This window comes from Plecotus auritus (genome assembly GCF_963455305.1).
Source record: "Plecotus auritus genome assembly, chromosome: 12".
NCBI lineage: Eukaryota > Metazoa > Chordata > Mammalia > Chiroptera > Vespertilionidae > Plecotus > Plecotus auritus.
This window is the reverse complement of record NC_137778.1, coordinates 6,670,371-6,692,193: the sequence shown is the minus strand read 5'-3', so window position 1 is coordinate 6,692,193 and position 21,823 is coordinate 6,670,371. Positions and strand designations below refer to the sequence as shown.

At 49.4% G+C, this 21,823-nt stretch overlaps 1 protein-coding gene across 1 annotated transcript; it reads right to left on the bottom strand.

The window, feature by feature from the left end:
* Window positions 1-11,907: 11,907 nt before the first annotated feature.
* On the bottom strand, window positions 11,908-20,566 carry SLAMF8 (SLAM family member 8; the record flags this gene model as incomplete). The annotated part of the gene is made up of 5 exons (XM_080648418.1): window positions 20,521-20,566; window positions 17,358-17,684; window positions 13,850-14,146; window positions 13,668-13,766; window positions 11,908-11,972 (listed from the first exon to the last, which is right to left on the bottom strand). Exons 1-5 carry the CDS (start codon window positions 20,558-20,560, stop codon window positions 11,908-11,910), a joined length of 828 nt encoding a protein of 275 aa, XP_080504544.1. The 5' UTR covers window positions 20,561-20,566.
* Window positions 20,567-21,823: the final 1,257 nt, after the last annotated feature.

The window sequence follows — 21,823 nt, the reverse complement described above, 5'->3', positions numbered from 1 at the left end:
CTGGCCCCTGGACACCCCTGCCCGAAGGCCCCGACTCCTGCTGCCCCAACTCTCTGCCTGCCCTCCCCTTCCCTAGGCAACCCATTGAATATGGGACATATTTATTTTTTATTTTTTAATTATTATTTATTTATTTTTTTTATTGTTTGAAGTATTACAAATAGTAGTACATATGTCTCCTTTTTTTTTCCCCATTGACCTCCCCCCGGCCTCCCCTTCCCCCCAGTACTTGCCTTTACCTGCCCCCCCGCAGTGTCTTTTATCCATTGGTTATGCTTATATGCATGCGTACAAGTCCTTCAGTTGATCTCTTACAGCCCACCCCCCTCCCAATATGGGACATATTTAGCCCAGAGTGGCTTCGAAGCCAGAGGTATTCTCTGCTACAGCCCTACTCCAGCTGGGAGGCCCCCTGCCTGCAGGCACCGGTCTCCATCCCAGAAACAGGCACCTCCTCACAGTCCAGCAAGGCACCTCTCACAGCCCTTCCACCAGCCACTCTGACCCCCAGCAGCTCCTCTGGAGGTCCTCAACAGGAAAGGATGCCCCAGAGAGCGGCTCTGTGGCCTCTGCCCTGGCTCCTGTGACCTACCTCTCTGGGACGATCACAACGTCTGACCATCACTCCTTTGGAGTGGCCGATGCGCTGGCCTTCTGTGTCTGACCACGACACTCCCTTTGCTTGGAAAGTCTCTCCTGAGACATCATCCAGAGCGCCACCCAGACAATCTCTGGGACTCTGAATGCTGCAGGAGTGGGCACGTGTGGGGTGCATTCAGAGGCTGTTGGGGCCCAACACATGCCCTCACGGCCACCGAGGCAGCCCCAGCGCTCTGCTCCATCATTAAACTCGAGTCCTGTGTGGAGCTGGGAACACGGCAGTCAGGCCAGCGGGGAGAAGCGCACCAGCCAGGGCGGGCTGCAGCAGCTTGGGTTGAGGGTGCTGTGGAGGACCTGCTGTCCCGACGTGGAGACCGGTGCTGCAGGCGGGAGCCTCCCAGCTGGAGCAGGGCTGAGCCTCTCACCCTCAGGTGCAGATGGAAGGATCTGGAATGTAATTCTGAATCTGGTTACAGGTGTGGACCAGCTGACCTGAGGGTGGAGGGGGGCACAGGAAACTAGTTTTCTTCCTCAAATCGATTCCCATTTAAATGATTGGGTTGCATTGTATGAAATTACTTATTTTGACCATTTTTTTATTTCTAAAAAGAGCCATTTTCATATGATTCAACCCCATACATTGTTCAGCCTCGACATGTTTTATTCCTTTAAAGCCCAGTTCCCCGATAATGAAGGGCCAGGTAATTCTTGACTTCACCCTAACAGTGCTGCTCTTTCTCTATGTCTCATTTGATAAACAGCGCCTCCATCCGCCTAGTTACTCACGTCAGACAGCCCTGTGTCATCCCCTGCCCCTCCTCACAACCGATACCGAGTCCTGTCTACTCTAGCTCCTAAATATTCCTTGAATGTACCCACTTCTCACCCCATCCTCACTATTCCAAGCTATCGTTGCATCTTTTTTTTTTTTTAATATATTTTCTAATTGATTTTTTACAGAGAAGAAGGGAGAGGGATAGAGAGTTAGAAACATCGATGAGAGAGAAACATTGATCAGTTGCCTCCTGCACACTCCCTACTGGGGATGTGCTCGCAACCAAGGTACATGCCCTTGACCAGAATCAAACCTGGGACCCTTGAGTCCACAGGCCGACACTCTATCCACTGAGCCAAACCGGTTAGGGCTATCGTTGCATCTTGCTAGGATCCTGCAGTTGCCTCTTCATCTTCCTGCTTTCTCTCGCTCCCCCTTCAGTCCATTCTCCACACAGCCAGCCACCAGAGCCAACATTTAAAAATGCAAGTGTGATCATGTCATTGGCCTTCTTTTTTAAAAAAGTTGAACATGTTAATCAATTAGTATATGTTTCTTTTGTTAAATAATATATTTTTATTGATTTCAGAGAGGAAGGGAGAGGGAGCAAGAGATAGAAACATCAGTGATGAGAGAGAATCATAGATCAGCTGCCTCCTGCACACCCCACACTGGGGATCAAACCCACAACCCGGGCATGTGCCCTTGACCAGAATCAAACCCAGGGTCTTTCAGTCCTCAGGCTGACGCTCTATCCACTGAGCCAAACCAGCTAGGGCTCATTTGCCTTCTTAACACTCGTCAGTGGCCTTCTTTTACATTTAGGATTAAATTTTAGCCCTAGCCAGTTTGGCTCAGAGGATAGATTATCGGCCCGTAGACTGAAGGGTCCCAGGTTCAATTCCAGTCAAGGGCATGTACCTGGGTTGCAGGCTCAATCTCCAGCCCTGTGGGAGGCAACCAATCGATGTGTCTCTCACATCGATGTTTCTCTCTCTCTGTCATTCCTCCTCCCTTCCCCTCTCTCTAAAAATCAGTGGAAAAATATCCTTGGGTGAGATTAACAAAAAATATAAGTAAATAAATTTTAAATCTTACCATTTTAAATCCTACTGGACTCTGCAGGATCTACCGCTGTTCTCTCTTCCCAGAGTCTCCCTTGCTCACTACCCTCCAGCCATGGGACCCTCCTTCAGATGTCCATGTTTGCTAGGATCATTCTAGAAGGGCTCACCTTCAGCATGGCAGGCCCTTGCTGGCCCCTTCTCAGAGAGGTCCTCTGTGTTGCTCCTACACCAGCTGTATTTTACTCCCTTGTCATCCTTGCTCACAACCTTCAGGTCTTTTCCTCTATAGAGCTTAGACAATTTTAATTAAACATTTGTGTGTATTCGCCTACTGTCAGTCTCTCCAAGCTAGATGGCCAGCTTCCTGGGTGCCGTGTGTTGCTCACAGCTGCATCTCCGGTGTCTCTGGCATGCATCAGCTGCGTGGGAGAGATTTGCTGAGTGATGAACACTGGGGATGCTCAGTCCTCCAGGAAACCAGGGGCCGTTGTTCCCGGGAGCTTGCTCTGCATTGTAGGGGATGAGGGAGATCTCAGGTTTAGCAGGAAGATGGGAATCATGATAGAAAAATGGCCAGGGGGAGAGGTCCCCATAGTCAGCCCCACCCTTAACATTTGTACTGATAACTCAAACAGTTTGTTACTAAAACATGTCCTGGCCTCTGACATTGACGGTATACCTTCAGAATGACCTGGAAGGCCAGATTTACACTCAGAGATCTTGGACTCTTTGGATTTCATACCAGAACTTGGTAGGGTAGGAAGAGTGGCCCCAGCCCCAGGAATGAGGCCAGACCCCTTCTCTTTCACCCACAGTTCTCTCCCATACTGTGAAGGGCCTTCATATCTGAGCTCCATGCAGACGCCCAAAGCTGCCCTTAGCTACGCTCAGACCTAGGGGTGCACATACAGGTAGTTTGGCAAGGGGCTTGTTCCAGATTCCCATGTGCACAGGGAACTCCATGATTCTGGATTCTTAGGGCGTCACAGGCCCGGGGCAGGGGCCCTCTTGCCCTGGTGGAAGGCTGGTGCTGTCTGCCTTTGGCCTCGGGAGTAGGGGATGGACTGACGGACATCCTGTTGTGCTCATCCTTTCTGGACACAGTCTCCAGAGGAATAAACTCTCCACTAACTGCTGCTTGGAGTTTGCTGAAGCTCTAGCTGGCACCTCTGGGCTCCGGTGTGCACCCAGCCCCTCTCAGGAGTGCGTGGGAGACAGCTCCGAACCTTCTCCTTCTCCTGGGTGCTCAGGCCTCAGGGCACCAGGCAAGCCGGGAGCTCAGCCCCATCCCTGCGCTCCTGCCCCTCTTCCTGGAGTGGCCAGGCCTGCTGTCAGGCTTGCTGTCATCTTCGTCTCTCACATTCTCATCTGAGCCACAGCCGTGCATGGGGCTCTGGGCTCTGGGCTCCATGCTCAGAGGAGTTCCAAGCCCCCAGTGTGAGGGGGAACTGTTAGGGATTTTCTGGGAGAGTTGGGCTGGAAGGTTGTTATCAAGTTTGGGCAGGAGGGATCCCAGTGTATTTCTGAACTAGAGTTTGGAAGACTCCTGAGGGTCTGAGCAGCCCCAGGGAGGGGGTGCAGGCCTGAGGCCAAGAGGCTGGGCCAGGGGGCAGGATTGAGCGTTTCAGAATCTCCTTCCAGGCATCCAAGAGGGTGGTGCCAGCCCCGCCTTGAGCAGACTGCTGTCCCTCTTTAGTGCCACCTGGAGGGAACTCCGAAGAATACCTACCTGCCTGGGATGTCTTGGTATTTTGGGAACTCAGTCAACAAAGAAGCCCCTGATGCTGCTCTGGGAAGATCGTCCCCAGGGAACTACCATGCCACACCTTCTTCACTTCCTGCCAACTGAAGCTTTACTCCCAGCCAGAGCCTCTGTCCCTTTCACCACTTCCCTGTGGACCTGCCGGTGCTGTCTGGGGACAGAGGTCTCACAGGTCAGGAGACAGCTCTGAACATGTGCCGGGGGCTGTGACATGGTTTACTTCTTGGAATCACTTATGGACACACTTCTCCACTAGTATGTAACCTCTTTGAGGGCAAGGATGGTGATGCCACTATTTAGACATCTCTGTACCCAAATTGGTACTGTGGCCAGTAGGTGATCAGTAAATGCTCCTTGAATGAACAGACACATGCATTTCCTGCTCTACAGATTCCTGTTCAAACTTCTTTTTGTACTTTATTTTGTTAAACCATCTGCCACTTGTGATAAGATATCTTGCAACTCCTCCCTATGCCTCTAAGGGGGGAATTCTTGACCCCAGCTAGGCCAGTCAGCCTCAATCTGTTTGTTGGGAATTTAAATCTTCTGTGAGCAACAGGGGAACAGAAAATATTACATGGGGCCCTTGAGGAGGTTGCCTGAGGCCTGCATCCCTGAGGTCACCTGGCTTGTCCTTTCTGAGGCCTGGTTGGTCAGTTCTCTTTGGTCTCTGAGTGCTATAGGCTGACTTTTTGTGTGCTCCCAAAATTTACATGCTGAAACCTACTCCCCAGTATGATGGTGTTTGAAGGTGAGCTCTTTGGGGGAGGGGGGTTAGGTCTTGAGGGTGAAGCCTTCATGAGTAGGATTAGTGCCTGTAGAAGAGAAACCCAGGAGCCCTCCCTCACCCCCTGTACCGTCAGAGGACACAGGAAGAAGATGGCTCTCTATGAATCAAGAAGTGGGCTCTCACCAGACACTAAATCTGCTGGTGCCTTGATCTTGGACTTCCAGCTTCCAGAACTGTGAGAAATAAATATCTGTTAATTATAAGCCTCCTAGACTATGGTATTCTTTTACAGCAGCCTAAACTGACTAAGACACTTCTCTACCCACACCTTTCTAATAATTCTTTTGCTTTAGTTTAAAACCAGAGTTGGCTTCTTTGTTTGCATCCAGAGAACTCTAACTGATACAAGTGTCCCATTATTCTGAAATATTCTAAAGAACACGATTTCTTAAATGGCGCTGTGATCGTATTCATTTATCTGACTGCTTTTATGCTGTTCTGCTTTCCTACTACCACTCCCCATCAATCTCTCCTTTGTTTCCAGTTCTGATCTATTTCCTGAGTGATATACTGAGGAGAATGGCAGAACAAAGGGAAATAACTACTTCATAGGAAGCACAGATTGTTTCTGACACCCTAGCCAGATCCCTTCATTGGCCTCTTTTGTCCCACTGTCTGTGCATTCATTCGTTCTTTAATTTATAATCCATTCTCAGTTTCAGAGGGGTCTTGGGGGGTGTCTAGGGCAGGAATGGAAAATTGGTTTCATCTTGGCTCCCCACTTCAATGAATTGTTGGGATTACTTGACGTACGGCATGTGGACTCAGTGGGAAGAGTGTGCCGCAATTCATTATCTACGTTCAACATGGCCTTTGAAGGCAGGTTCTTTATTGCATACACACCTAACTTGTGAAATGTCTCGTCTACATAGCATGAGGTGATTTCTGCTTAAGCACATTCATCGAAACAGCTCACTTCCTATTTGGATTTCTACATTTGTTATTAAGTCCTTCCCGGGTAAGGGGCTGGACTGATTTAGAAAGTTAATTCTGACTCTGCCACTGACTAATTATGTAACTCTAGGGAGTAACAATCTATTTGAACTTCAGTTTTCCACCTGAGAAATGAAAAATGAAGTGAGTAACCACAAAGTCTCCTTCCAGCTTTAAGACTATTATTCATGAGTCAATATCTGCCTTTCAGTGTCACATTCCACTGGCCTCAGCTACACAACGTGGCTTGCAGGAGAGCCTTTCAACTATCCGGGGACTGTGGCCATCTAAGCTGTTTGTTCCAGGTGGAACATGACCGGTTTCTTTAATCATTTCTCAAATGATAAGGTTTTTAGACTTTTCACCACCTTGGTCATTCTATTCTGGACGTTGAAGTTTTCCAGTGTCTCCCTGGAAGTGAAGTGTGCCTTCCAGAACTGGACGGCAGTTGTGCAGTGGGAGTGTCCCCACTACTCACCCATGTGCTCGGTCTGGCAATCCTGGCAGATGGGACCCACGTAAGCAGTGCACAATCCGAGGGGAGGCACCTGCTGAGACTGTGCCAGATCTGGGGATGTGCTGTTTTAGAGGCCCTCTTTCAGGCTGCATGCAGAACAGATGCAGGGAGCCGTGGAGTCAGAGCTGGAGGGAGATGGTGTTTCTCTGAAAACCAGTAAGTTACTAAGTGCTGATGAACTGAACAGGTGCTACTTCTTTTTTTTTTTTTTTTAAATATATTTTATTGATTTTTTTACAGAGAGGAAGGGAGAGGAATAGAGAGTTAGAAACATCGATGGGAGAGAAACATCGATCAGCTGCCTCCTGCACACCTCCTACTGGGGATGTGCCACAACCAAGGTACATGCCCTTGACCGGAATCGAACCTAGGACCTTTCAATCCGCAGGCCGACCTCTATCCACTGAGCCAAACCAGTTAGGGCAGGTGCTACTTCTAATAACTGTGGAAGGAAGATCTGCCAGAGATGTCATGAATGTTTGCAACCATTGTTTTTAAACAAGGCATTGGGTGCTCCTGTCTCCATTGATTAAAATGATGTCTCTCTAACCCTTTTCTTTTCTCTAACCCTCTCTCCATTCTCTCTGACATTATGTCACATGACACCTTTGCCCCAGCAGCTCTTGTATTTGTCCTTTGCACAGGACAGATACAGAGGGTCTTGCTCAAGAAAAATATAGCAAAAACAAGTAAAAGCAAAAACAGATTTGGAGAGGACTCTGGTCTGACCATGAGCCTACTGGAAATAATAGTACAAAGGTTGCCATAGGGCTCTCCTGGCCATCCTCACCCCAGGGAAGGGGTATTCTGAAGACTGCAAGGTCCCATGTGCTGTGCAGCCCAACACTATTACTCTGACACTCCCCTTCCACTCTCAGCTCCTTGTTTTTTAATTAATTTATTTTAATTGAAGTAACATCTATAATAATAAAATCATAATATGCTAATTAGACTGGACAGACGAACAACCTTCTGTACGAAGCCATGGCTGCAAGGGCCGAGCCCCTTGCATGAATTTCGTGCATCGGGCCTCTAGTTGGTTAATAACATTAAATAATTTCAGCTGTACAATGTTATAATTCTTCACCTTTACCCATTTCACCCTTCTCTTACCCCCTTCCCCTCTGGTAACCACCATTCTGTGGTCTGTATCTATGAGTTTGTTTTTGTGTTGTTTTGTTTGTTACATTTTCATTTTAAACAAAAAGGCAACCAATTGAATGGAAAAAAATATTTGCAAATGATATTTCTGTTCAGGGGTTAATATCCAAAATATATAAAAAACTTATATAACTCAACAACAAAAAACCCAAACAACTCAATTCAAAAATGGGCAGAGAACCTGAATAGACATTTTTCCAAGGAAGACATACAGATGGTCAATGGGCATGTAAAAAGATGCTCAACATCACTAATTATTAGGAAAATGTAAATCAAAACCACAATAGGATACTACTTCACACCTGTTAGAATGGCTATTATCAATAGGACAAGAAATAACAAGTGTTGGCGAGGATGTGGAGAAAAGGGAACCCTTGTGCATTGTTGGTGGGATTGCAAATTGGTGCAGCCACTATGAAAACAATTTGGATGTTCCTAAAAAAAAATTAAGAATATAGCCCTAGCTGGTTTGGCTCAATGGATGGAGTGTCAGCCTGAAAGGTCCCAGGTTCGATTCCTGCCAAGGGCACATGCCTGGATTGCAGGCTCGATCCCCAGTAGGGGGCGTGCAAGAGGCAGCCAATCAATGATTCTCTCTCGTCATTGATGTTTCTGTCTCACTCTCCCTCTCCCTTCCTCAATAAAATATATTTATATAAAAAATTAAGAATATAACTATCATATGACCCAGCAATTTCACTTCTTGGTATTTATCTGAAGAATAAGAGAACACTAACTTGAAAAGATATATAAACGCCTATGTTCATTGCAGCATTATTGACAATAGGCAAGCTATGGAAACAACCTAAGTGTCCATTGGTAGACAAAAGCACAAAGAAGAGGTGGTATATATATTCAATGGAATATTACTCAGCCATAAAAAATGATAAATATTGCCATTTGCAACTACATGGATGGATCTTGTGGGTACTATGCTAAGTAAAATAAGTCAGACAGAAAAGGACAAAAGCCATATGATGTCACTCATTTGTGGAATAAAACAAAAAAGTAAGAAACAAACAAATAAAACAAAAACTCACTCCCTTGTTTTGACCCAGCTGCCTTGGCCTCCATTCTAGTTTTCATAAACACCAGCCATGCTCTCACTTCAGGGTCTTTCCATCTTCTGGTCTCGGGGATGCTCTTTTCCCAGACACTGCATGGCTCACTCCCCTTCATTGGGTTTCTGTTCCAAGATCACTTCATCAGAGGGTGTTCTCTAATTGCCATATCCAAAGATGGACCCCTTCTCCTCAACATATCATTCACTAGTCTTTCACTCGGCTGATCTTTCTTAATAGAACCTATAAACACCTGGCATACACTTACTTGCTTATTTATTATCTAGAATATAAACTCTATAAAGGAAGGGCATTGCTTTGTCCACTGCTGATTTCCTAGTGTCTTGAAGTGCATCCAGCACACACTTGACCCTCAATCAATACTTGTTCTTGTGTGACTTTTAAAGCATCAATCCAAATGCTTATTAACACACATATTGTTCTCACAGAAGCACTTTGAGTTTTTCTCAAAGGAGGTTAATTAGTCCACTAGTTGACAAGTGAGTCATTGGGGATGTGAACATCAATTTATTTGAACAGAATAGATCTGCTCAAAAAGGTCGTGGTGCACCACCCTACAAAACCACTGTTTAAATGAGGTCACTAAGAGTTACCTTGTGAAGGAGAACTGTGGGCCCCACCCCATCCACAGCTGCTTTGATCTGAGATGGGACTCTGGGGATGAAGGAAAGTAAGGTGGGGCGTGATGTGTGTGTGTGTGTATGTGTGTGTGTGTGTGTGTGTGTGTGTGTGTGTGTTTCCTTCATACAACCACCATGGCCCCTTGCTAGATCTTGGGCTTTCTCTTCCACATAATTTTAGGAACTGAGGCCAGTTTTGTATGATTCACTAGCTGGCAGGTGGGGGCAACACAAACTGCCAGGTTGGGTGGCCATGTGCATGATCAGGTGGATTTGGGGGCTTATGGGAGAGAAGTGGGTACAGGAAAGGCATAAAGACTAGGTGAAGCCAGCTGACCAGCAGGGGACCTCTGAGCAGAGCTAACAGGCAGGGAAACTCCAGGACTAGTTAAATGGAGGAGTGGCAAGATGAATCTGGAGGCCAGTTGCACTGACCAGTTGTCCCAGGTGAAGTGACTGCACAGGAATTGAGGTGAAGAGGGAAGATCCTTGGACTGAACTAACATCCTGGGTGGAATGATCGAAGCCATCTTGGAAAATACTTCAAAACCTACCCGTTTACTCAATGCCTCCTTCCTCTCTGTTATCAAGAGTTGAGTGAGGCCCCAGGAAAAAAAATCCAATTATATGTGGGAGGGAGTAACTATGAACCATATCACCTATTAATCCCAAAGTTTAGCTCATCAAATTTTTTTCCAGTGGCAATACCCCAGAGCTTTTCCAGACAGAATCACTCAGTGGCAGATAGTATTTTCCAAAGATGGCCACAATAATTGCTTTCATCCAACAAGCTCTTCTTTAAAAGTCACCTTGAGCATCTTCCCTTTGAGTTGTGGGGTCTTTTCCCTCTCTCCTTGAACTTGAGTGAATCCTCTGCACTTGCATTTGAAAATTAGTGTGCCAGATGCCAGGATGTTTCAGCGCCCTTCCCCTTCAAACTTTTTCTTCTGTTTAGCTTTTCTTAGCTCTTTTCTCTCTCAATCTCAGGTAGAGACACTCACCTCAAACTGAGCTGCTTTTCTTTTTATTTTTTAAAATTTATTTATTTATTATTTTTATTATTTTATATATATTTTATTGAGTTCAGAGAGGAAGGAAGAGAGAGAGAGATAGAAACATCAATGATGAGAGAAAATCACTGATTGGCTGCCTCCTGCACACTCCACACTGGGGATTGAGCCCACAACCCAAGCATGTGCCCTCGACCGGAATCGAACCCGGGACCTTTAAGTCTGCAGGCCGATGCTCTATCCACTGAGCAAAAGTGGCCGGGTGAGCTGCTTTTCTTGAAGTTGTGCAAAAACTTTGTCTGGGGAAAATATAATATCTTTTTTTTCTGGTGACTGAAGGCAAGAATTTCTAGTCCCACCCCCAGATCCTATAGGAGACATGATAGTTAACAGAGATGGTGAAGTTATCTACAAAAAGGTGTTCCTCTAAAATGGCACCCATCCCAACCATGAGATAGAACCCACCCTTTGATGGTCTATAACTGTACATTACCTTTGAGGGTCATGAACTCAGATGACCTGAAAGCCTTTCAGGCCAGAAAGAGAAACCCTTGTCCTTCACCTCCCACCTTCACCTATTTCTAGACCTTTTCTTATGACAATGCCTTGGTCATCAGGAAGCATCGTGATTTCAAAATACAGGAGCTTGGGCTAGGGCTGGGACTGGGGCTAGAAGTGGGAGATTCAGAGTCACAGTTAGTTCAGAGGTCTAATGTCTCATAAAGCCTGGGACCCAGGCTGGAGGCAATCCTTCTTGGTCATCAGGAAGCATCGTGATTTCAAAATACAGGAGCTTGGGCTAGAGCTGGGACTGGGGCTGGAAGTGGGAGATTCAGAGTCACAGTTAGTTCAGAGGTCTAATGTCTCCTATGGGACCCAGGCTGGAGGCAATCCTTTGCTGCAGGGTAGTCTGTCAGGGCTAGCATAACAAGGTACCATTGACTGGGGGACTTACACAGCAGACATTTATTTTCTCACAGTTCTGGAGACCGAAAGTCCAAGATCACAGTAGCAGTTGGTTTGGTGTCTACTGAGGCCTCACTCTTTGGCTTCATTCTCTCTGTGTCCTCCCACGGCTGTTTTCTCTCCGTGTGTGCCTTTCTGGTGTTGCTCCTTCTTCTTCTAAGGATCGCAGGCATATTAAACTAGGGCCCTATTCCATTGACTTCATTTAACCTTAACCATATCTTTAAAGGCCCTATCTCCAAATAGTCATATTTGGAGAAATTGGGGTTAGGACTTCAACAAATACAGTGGTGCGAGGTAAATGCCCTGGACAGTCACTGCCCCTGTGGGTCCTGAGGAATGTCCAGTGTCCTTTAGGGAATATCTTCTTAGGCTCATTTTGCCCAGACCAAAGCCAGGGCATGCGATAAGGGGAGAGGGAAGGGAGGGAGTGTGGAAGGTTGTGCGAATGTTTTCTGTCCTCTCAATGTGACAGCTGCCCCTGGAAAGGGGAACTGAGTCTCACAGGTGCTACAAGGACCGTGGTAGCTTCCAGGCACCAACTATGTCCTGGACCATCATGTGCCTGGGCAGTGGGGTTCCTCATGATCCCACATCAGTTTATCTCCTCCCTCATGGCAGACCCTACACAAGGGGGTTCTCTGTCTGTAGAGTGACTTCATCAGCACAGACATCCTTCTTCTTTCTCCCTGCAAGGAGATAAGAAAGAAGGTTACCCCTCCAATGTTTAGAATTTTAGTAACCTTGGGCTGGCCCAAGATCACCTCAGGCAAAACACACCGCTTAACCCTTCCTTCCCCCGCCCCATTTTATCAAGACCATGAAAAAGGAGATGCTTCAAAGACAAGTAGTTCTTCCTACTGTCTAGCCTCCCTTTGCAACCATGCCATGCATTTAGCTGTAAAAAGTATAGAAAGTTAGAGCTGAGATGGACCCAATTAAATGGCCAGAAGCCACATGGCAGAGCCAGAGCCAGAGCCAGCTCTGGACTCCCTGTGAGGACCCTTTCTGTTGGGTTCTTTCTGTCCTTCTCAGTGGCCAAAGCCACTCTTTTCTGAGCCTTGACAACATTAAGTTGAGTGAGAGAAGGTTGATTAGGGAGGGATGGCCAAGGGGTTTTGGGGTTCTTTTTGGGGTAATGAAAATGTTCTAAAATTGATTGTGGTGATGGATACACAACTCCATGAATACAATAAAAGCCACTGAATTGTATGCACTTTAAATGGGTGAACTGTATGGTATGTGAATTATATTTCAATGAAGCTGTTAAAACAAAAAGCTGCTCTTTCCCAGCTTCTACATAAATCCCGGGGACTGCCTGGGACAGACAGGGCCCCTGGATGGAGTTTGACCTCAATGTCTTTCCCCCATTCCCAGGGAAAGAACATACAAGAAGCCTGTCCTCTGCTCCAGCTCTATGCTGAGCAACTCAGGTCTCATGCCTCCTTCTCCGTGCTGACCCGCTCTCTCCACCCTGGACCAGCAAGCCCACACAGCCTGGGTTGCACATAACCAGCAAGCCCAGGCCACTGGAGGTGCTTCTTTCAGGGGCGGGGCATTCAGGGCTGATGGGTGTAGAGTTCAGAACCTGGCTGACCTCTGAGGTTCCCCTTTCTTCTCCTTGACAAAGAGGCACCATCAGCTCCCAGCCAGAGAAGTAATTTGCTCAGAGAATATTTCCTAGGCAACAAGGGGTTGGGATTCGACTAAACTTTTACTCAACAAACCTTTATTGATACAGCTATGTAACAGAAACTATTGCTAGATGACCAGTGGTGACCCAGCATTTGCCTTTAAAGGGCTAAGAGTTTAGTGGGAGAGTAGGTACAATCAGTGCTGTGAGTGGGGTAAGCGATGGGTGCTAAAGGCAGAACATTAGCCAGCCAGTGTGGCTCAGTGTTGAGTGTCGACCTATGAACCAGAAGGTCACAGTTCAATTCCCAGTCAGGGCATGTGCCCAGGTTGCAGGATTGATCCCTGTTGTGGGGTGTGCAGGGGCAGCCAATCAGTGATTCTCTCTCATCATTGATGTTTCTATCTCTTTCTCTCCCCACCTCTTTGAAACAGATAAAAATATAGATCTTATAGGAGATAATCCAATGATGAAGTTGAGTGGGAAATCATGGAAAGTGTGTTCCAGACAGGGAAAATGGAATGTGCAAAGGCCTGAAGATGTATGTAAGAGAATAGTTCACTTGAAGAACTACAAAAGGAACTTCAATTCTGATTGGAGGCCAGAATGCAAGATGGAGAGGGCCAAGAGATGAGGTGGGAGAGGTATGGATGGCAGACAATCTGAAGACAAATAGGAAGAGGTCCAAATCTGCCCATCTTTCTAGTAGATTTAGCTCCCCACCCACCTCCAGCACGTGCAGAACTCCCACCTGAGCAGGGGCCCCAGTACCAGGCAGAGAGACCAGCCAGGATCAGAAGCAGCAAGACAGGCACCACCACCAGCAGCACATCCTTGTATGAGGCCTTCCCTGGGGCAGGACATGGAGGGGGCAGGGTCAGAAGTGGACTTGATGCTTCGCTATCCCACATTGACCCTTGACCCGTGGCATACCTGCCTCATGATGGCAGCTCTCCCAGGGGGTGACTATAGTTGAATTCCAGCTGACGGGGTTGGAGACAATGCAGGAAAAGGCCATGCTCTTGTCTTCTGGTCCCAGCGAAACCCTCAACACCTGACCATCCGTGAAGAGGCCATATGGCTTGTTACCAAAATCAATGGTCCCCTCCAGTCGCCAGCTATAGGTTATGTCACTGATGTTGGGGACCCAGCAGGACAGGAATGCCTGGCAGGTCTTGGGGGGCTGAGATACAGCAATGAACACTTGTACCATGGGCCTGGGTACTGCATCTGGGCAAAAATAGTAGAGCAGGTCTGGGTTACTGGGATGCTGGGCAGGGCCCTCGCCCTGGCTCTGGGATCCACACCGGGGTAGATAACACCTCTGTCGAGTCCACTCTTGCTCCAATACCTTGTCTGGCTTCCCATTGACCACAGGACCAAAGCTGAATTCCTAAGTGTGGGATTCAAAATCCTCCATAAAATGGTTGATGTCCATCTCTCCAGCTATCCCTCCTGCTGGTCCTCCCCACCGCTCCTACATAATTTCCAGTTCTCTCAAACATGTCACGCTCTTCCATGCTTTCATATGTCTCAGCAGTGCACACATACCTTTATCTTCCTGGCCCCCTAGAAAACAGTGGGCTCAGCTTGGACACCCTGCCTGCGGCACTGAACATGAAGCCTTCCTTAATATGCCAGGTGTGGTGCTGAGCTTTCCAAGCCCTCTGTCTGTCTCTTGTCACAGCTCTTTCCCCATGATATATCAACCAGAGAGATAGTGAGCATTTATTACATCAGGCAAAAAAAACCCCCAAAAAACCAAGACAACAACAACAGCAGCAGCAGCAACAACCCATCATACACATGCCTGGACTCTTGGAGATTAGAGTTTGGTGAGGAAGACAAATACTGACAAGTGATTATAAATAATTAAGAAAATAATTACAATGGCACAAATAGGGCTATGAAGGGGCTCTGTCTTGTTGTCATAACCCTCACTCTCTAGGTGCTCAGCTACCTTGGCCATTGAACAAACTGGTGTCCTGACTCCCCTTTTCCTACGCAGGTTGATGAGAAAATCCCGGGTCTCCCTGGCAATGGGAGCCAGCGGGAGAGCATTCTGGTGACAATGAGAGGACTCAGTGTCTGACAGCATTCCGAAGTCAAGCAGAGTAAAACCTCATGAATGCCAGCTCAGTGTGTTGGGATTTGGAATATGAAAACAGAAAAAAAAAGCTGGGCACACTAATAGTATAAACAAAGATTACAGGGGAGATATTTATACTCCTTAGGAGGACAAGCTGCTTCCCAACACGATGAGCACATTGACATTTCTGGTAACTGATCTGCTAATTCAAATCCTTCTTTATCTATTGTCAGAGCAGAGCTCCTAAGGACGGCTGTTTGGCAGCTTGGTGCAATTAGTTCTAATCAAGCTATGCATTTGGAAGCAATAAAACAGCAGTTTCCTTACAATTTGTAATTCGGATGCTGAGAACAAGGCATTCTGGAGCCTAGTGGTGTGGGTGCTGCATGTGTTCTCACACTCAGTGTCCTCATTTCCCATGTGCGGCAGCTGGGACTCAACAAGGGAGACGCTCCAGGGCTGCCTGTACGGTTGTGTAGGTTACTCACTGCACAAGGGCACTGGCCAGGGGGTAACAGGGGAAGGTGGGGGTGCTGAAACCCAGCCAGCACTGTTTGCCAAACTGTACTCCTGATTCAGAGCTGCATGCATCCAGAAGGACACCCGTCTAACCGCTTACCAGCACCCTGAGTGGCAGCCAGTTAGCTGTCTCAGAGAGGGGAAGGGTGTCTCTCTCCTCCCAATTTGCTACTGCCTTTCTCTCCCTCGTTGTTTCTCTCTTCCTAGCTGTCACGCCTACTCTCCATTCCTGAATTTGAACCTTTTCCTCCCCTCTATCTACCAAATTTCCAAGGGTTAAAATTGTGCTTTGGGGTCATTCACATATCATTTCCAAGCTGCTAGGTATCTAAGTGAGAGCTGGAAGGCCATTGTTTTTTTCTTGACCAACCAGCAGAAATATAGTAAAGGTGGTAGAGGTGGAGGTGATAGTGGAGGTGTGGAGGTAGAGGCAGAAATAGTACTAGTGGTAGAAGTAATGGTGGAGGTAGAGGTGGTAGAGGTGGTGGCAGTGAAGGTGATGGGGTAATGGAGATAGAGGAGTGGTGAAGGTGGAGATAGAGATAGTTATAGTGATAGAAATGATGGTGGAGGTGGAGGTGGTGATAGTGGAGGTACATGTGGAGGTAGTGATAATGGTAGAAGTGATGGTGGAGGTGGAGGTGAAGGTGATGGCGGGGGTAGTGGAGATAGAGGTGGAGGTAGTAGTGGAAGTGGTGGAGGTGGAGGTAGAGATAGTGATAGAAGTGATGGTGGAGGTGGAGATGGTAGTGGTGGTGGAGGTAGTGGGGGTGGAGATGGAGGTGGTGATAGGGTGATGAAGGAGGAAGGTAGTGAAGGTGGAGGTGGTGATGGTCGAGGTACATGTGAAGGTAGTGTTAGTGGTAGAAGTGATGGTGGAGGTAGAGGTGGTGATAGCGGTAGGGTGATGAAGGAGGAAGGTGGTGATGGTGGAGGTGATGATGGAGGAAGAAGATGTGGAGGTAGTGATAGTGGTAGAGGTTATGGTAGAGGTGGTTGTGATGCAGGTGGAGGTGAAGTTGCTGGAAAGAAAGACCCTGCCTTTCCCCAGTGAATTCAGACACCTGAGCTGAGGCGCTGAACGAGGCTGCATAAATGACCCTGCAAACCCACGTGGAGCAGAGGTCTGCCTGGCTGAGCCGGGCTAACCTGCAGAATTGCGAGAAATAAAATAGCTGTCTTTAGCCAATAAGGTTGGGGATGGTATGTTTTGCAACAATGAATGACTGAAAGAACCCATGAATATTATATATAGTGAAGATCTCTAAATGTATCTGGAATAACTCTTTTAAAAATATAAAACAAAAATTCTGTACTTGTAACTACAGTTGAGTTATAAATTTTAATAAAAATATAGTGCCATAGTTTAATTGGCAATATTTTTCCTTTTCAGTGGCACGTAAATTAATGGCATGTCTTAATCTGAGAGACCTTTGAACTGGTGAGGCATAGGTCAACTTCTGTCCCAGATGCTTTTCCAAGCGCCACTGAACCTCACTGTCTGAGCATCTGTGTGGTAACATCACGATGCCCACTTGACTAATGAGACAGCGAATGTCGGAGCTAAGCCTTCTGTCCAAGACCACTGAGTCCAGAAGGTGCCACGCTGGGGCTCAGACTAGGACTACAGAGCGGGGCTGCTCCCGACCGGAGCTCACCTGGGGGAACCTGAGGCGTTTTCTTAGATGCGGCTGCAGGAGACTCTCTGAATCAGCCACGAAGTCAGAGGCCCAAGGTTTCTGGAACCCAGTTCTCCAGTTCCCAGGACTCCAGATGCCCTTCCAGGACTTTGTGAGGGAAGGGGGGCAGAGAGCCAGTGCCAGGCACACTCACCATACACCTTGAGCTGCAGGATCTGGGTCCAGGCCCGGCCTCCAGTGTCCACGAGCAACACAGAGAAGTTGCCGCTGTCTCCTGACTCCAGCGGCCCAAGCTCCAGGCTCAGGTTGCGGTGCAGCTGGGTGCGGCCCAGGAAGCGGGAGTGGTACAGGGTCTCCAGGGAGCCCCGGAAAGACGTGGCCAGGAGCTCCTCTGAGGGCCAGAGAGACCGCCAGATGGCCTCTCGGACCTGGAAGCCAGGGTGGCACTCTGCTGCCAGCAGCACCGAGCCCCCCACCTGGCCCTGCACTTGGACACCAGTAACCGCGACAGGAAGCGGTGCTGCAAGAACAGAGCCAGGTCACTCTGCCTGCCCGAGGCCCCTCAATCTCTCCTGCACGCAGCACGGAGCAAATTGGGGCTCCTCTCCCCCCACTCCCTCCACTCAAGTTGAGAATGCACGTCCCAGGGGCTGGGAATAAAATTAAGAAAAAGAATTCATACCTGTGCTCATGGAGCTCAGAGAGGAAGCCAAGCAATTAACATACAGTAAAATATAGCAATTAAAACATAGTAGGCCAAGTACCATCATGGGAAAAGGGGGCGCACAGGTAGAACACAGGTAGCATGATAGTGTAACCTCACCTGGTTTTCAGGGGTTCATGTAAACTGAGGCCAAAGGAGAAGCGGAATTTGCCAGGCCAAGCAGAGGGCTGCCTGGCGAGGGGATGGGAAGCGTTACAGGCCAAGGGGACAGCGTGTCCGAAGGCCTGGAGGGTGCGAGCATGTGCACGGGGGAGGGGGGGTGCTGAGAGTAGTTCTCTGCAGGGGGAGTAAGAATTGTGCTGCAGAGTTGCGATGCAGAAACGCAGTAAATTTCACAGAGAGAACCAGATTGTGCAGGGCCCTGAGAGTGACATTGGCACCTGGGTTTTATCCTTGGAGCAATGAGGGCCCTGGAATAGGTTTTACTTGTCAGTGAGAGAATAGCAGGATTAGGGGCCGGTTAGAAAGAGCACTACAGTAGTGGGCAGAGGAGGTGCTGCAGGTGGGGCAAACCTGAGGCTGCTTCTATTAACCCAGGGGTGGGGAGCATCTGGTCCTCGGGCGTGTAAGGCCCACAAAATCATTGAGTCTGGCCCTGCCGAGGCATTAGGGGTGAGTTCATTAAATGTTTGACCCATAGGGCAGGCTAATTTTAAAGTTGATGATTTTATATGGCCCTTGGATGATGTTATAAATATCCAAGTGGCCCTTGGCAGAAAAAGGTTCCCCATCCCTGTTTAATCCAAAGGTGAGTGATGGAAGTTTGTATTGAGAGGGAGCCACAGAGGCGGGGAGAGGGGGGAGGAACTGAGAGAGATAAAGAAGTGTCATCAGTGGGATCTGGTAGTAGACTGGGTCTGAGAAGTGAAGGGGAAAGGAGTCAAGGATGGCTCCCAGGCCCTCGGAACCCACAAGGTGCCAGTTCTCTGTGGTGCAGAGCAGGAGGAGAAACGGGATGGGGAGAGGTGGCAGGGTGCTGAGTGTTGCTGGGAACGTGTTGAGTTTGAGGCATGTGGGTGATGCCTCTGCTTGAAGTACGCCCTGCCTCCTTCACTCGCTAATTTCTGCTCATCCTTGAAGCATCGGGGCTCCCTAATCTCCCCATCCATCTCTGCAGGTTACACACTCGTTCTCCGTGTTCCCTCAGCAGCCTGGGCTCCTTGGCTCCTTGCTATGAATTGGCCTTATTTCTGTTGTTATCGCCTGGTTCTCAGTCAGTGTCTCCCGCTGGCCTGTGAGTTCCTCTTCCCATCTTTACACTCCCCGTGCCCACACTGTTCAGGAGGAGGATGTAGAAACTCAGCACGTTTCACAGAAGGAACGGCAGGATTTGCTGGTTTACCCAGTGCCTGGCACAGTGGTGGGTGCAGGGGTGCAGGGCGGAATGAGAGGAGATGTGGGCCATACACAGGTGCTGGGAGTGCGGTTAGGGAGGCGTGTTCTGAGTGGTCACTCCACCAGCCACTGGTAACTCCAGCCCCTCACGCGCCTCACTGCCCTCCCTGGTGAGGACCTCAGGGGAACGCAGAGTGCAGACAGGACGTAGAGAAGAAATGGCACTGGATGCAGCCAGGACGCCTGGGCTCCGGCCTGCCCTGCTCTGCCCAGAATGAGCCGCGTGACCTTCAGCAATCACACCGCTTTCAGGGCTCCCACCGTCCCCTCCATAAAGCAAGGGGTGCACCCATCCGTTGCACTCGCCTCGTTTACCATCAAGAGGCTTTTGGCAAAGTGATTTTTGTCTCCCAAGGCCAAGGATTTGAAAGGTTTTTGAACCAAACAGATTTCTTTCTTTTTTTTTTTTTTGAGGAATTTCCTTCACATGTTTAGAAATGTTGAAATCTGCAGAGATTGGAGCCCTCAAGGTTGGAGACTCTGGAGGGACACTGGACAAAGTCATCTCAAAGTCACTGTGAGTCTGAGGTGGACCAAGGTGTCTTTGTCTTTGCTACACCCCAGGACGCCCATGCCCTGGCCTTGTGGTGCTGAGCCGCGTCACCCTGAGCACTTCTCACCCAAGGGAGGGAAGTCGGGCACCAGACAGACTAGAGGGATTGCCTGGGGCTGAAGAGACCCACCAGGCAAGTATGCCAGCACCGATTATCCGCCCTCCAGGCCCACAGGTGCTGCATTAAACTTGCTCTCGCCTCTCATCCCTACTCAGTATCCTGAACACACACCTCAGGATGGGCCCTGGCTTCCCACAGGCTGAGGAAATATATCCTCAGATTGAAAGATCCCTGCCCTGCCCTGCCCTGCCCTCCCCTGTGCTGCTCAGACTGTATTTAGAATTCTCACGTGTTAACACTGCCAGACCCTCACCATTCTCACAGCCAGCTCTTTCCAAACCACTGGTGCCACAGCCTCCGTCTTAACAGCCCTGGGCCACAGCGCAGCTCGAGTCTCCTGGACACGGGTTCTCCCGGCGCCGCTGCCTCCTTCCACCCAGGACCCTGCATCTCTCAGCCTCGGCCTAGTTTTACAGGCTGCCCCAAACTTGCATCAGTATTGCCCACCCCCTCCCAGCGCCTGGGTTCTTGCTTGGGATTGGGGGACCCTGCGCAGACATCTGGCGAGGGGCGGCCGGAGGGGTCAGCTCTTTGAGGACAGGCCACTCGCCTGCCCCACTTACCTGCCCAGAGAAGGGGGAACCACAGGGACCACACAGCCATCCTTCTCCGGAGAGCCAGGGAAGCGCCCCTGACAGCCAGCATCCAGGACCTCCTCTGCCTGAGGCTGGGAAGGCTTGAATGGGGACAGGCCATGTGGCTGCATGGAAGGAGCTGTGATCCTTCTGGGAAGTCCCATGTGCGGAAGGAGGAATCTCGACTCAAAACAAGATGCCCCGAAACTGAAAGCATCAGAGGAAAGTGGAAGTTGGCTGGGAGCCTGTCTGGGCTCCTCCAGGAGCCGTTTCTTGTAAGTCAGTCTCTTCCACGTGCCTTTGGCTGGATAAGCAAACGCAGGCCACAGGCCCCCACACAAGCCCACATCCTAGCCTCCCACCCTCCCTCGGGAGGCCCAAGTGGGCACCAGGGAAAGTGAGGGACCTGGGGAGGAATCCTTTAGGGCTGAAGTGGGTAAGAAAGAGGAGGGGGTTGGGGCCACATTCCAGAGGCCTGGAATACTGGGGTCAGTATCAGACTTTTGTTCTGCAGGCCAGCGGCTTTCACCCTGTGGAACACGAGGCTGCTGAGGGAGTCTAGGGTAACAGGGCTGCGAGGGGCCCAGGAACCAGCCGTTTGAACAGGCTCTCCACTCCGCCGGCGGTTCTGGGGCTGGTGGTCAAGGGAAGGCTCTGAGCAGTGCCTGGTGGAGGGAGGGCTGGGGCCCCGCGGCGGTGGGCACTGACTGGCTGGAGGAGGACAGCGTGCAGGGCTGGCTGGGGAGAGAGGCGCAGGAAGCCCTGGGAGCAGAGGTAGTGATGGTTCTGCCTGAAGTCGGAAGGAGCTCTCTAGAGAGCGGGCAGAGCAGGGGTCCTGACAGAGTTGCCTGGCTCTGGGCAGAGGCCAAAGGAAGGCAGTCATGATGACGCCATTGCCAAGTGTGTCACCCACGCAGCAGGTACTGGCTGAGCATCTCCTCTGAGCCAGGGGCTGGGGACACACAGGTGAGAGGCACAGCTCCTGCCCTCCGGGAGTCTGCCGTTTTGATGAGAATACAGGCTAGCAACCCAGTCATCACCACCAGCAAGACTGGCCCCTGCGAGGCTTCAGAATGGGCTCTGTGCATAGGCAGCACTCAAACTATACTAACTGTTGCTACTAAAGGCCAGAGAGAGGGAGGGGAGGGAGGGGAGGAGGGGAGGGAGGGGAGAGAGGGGAGGGAGGAGAGGGAAGGGAGGGAGGAGAGGGAAGGGAGGGAGGAAAGGGAGGGGAGAGAGGGGAGGGGGGAGGGAGGAGAGGGAAGGGAGGGAGGAAAGGGAGGGGAGCGGG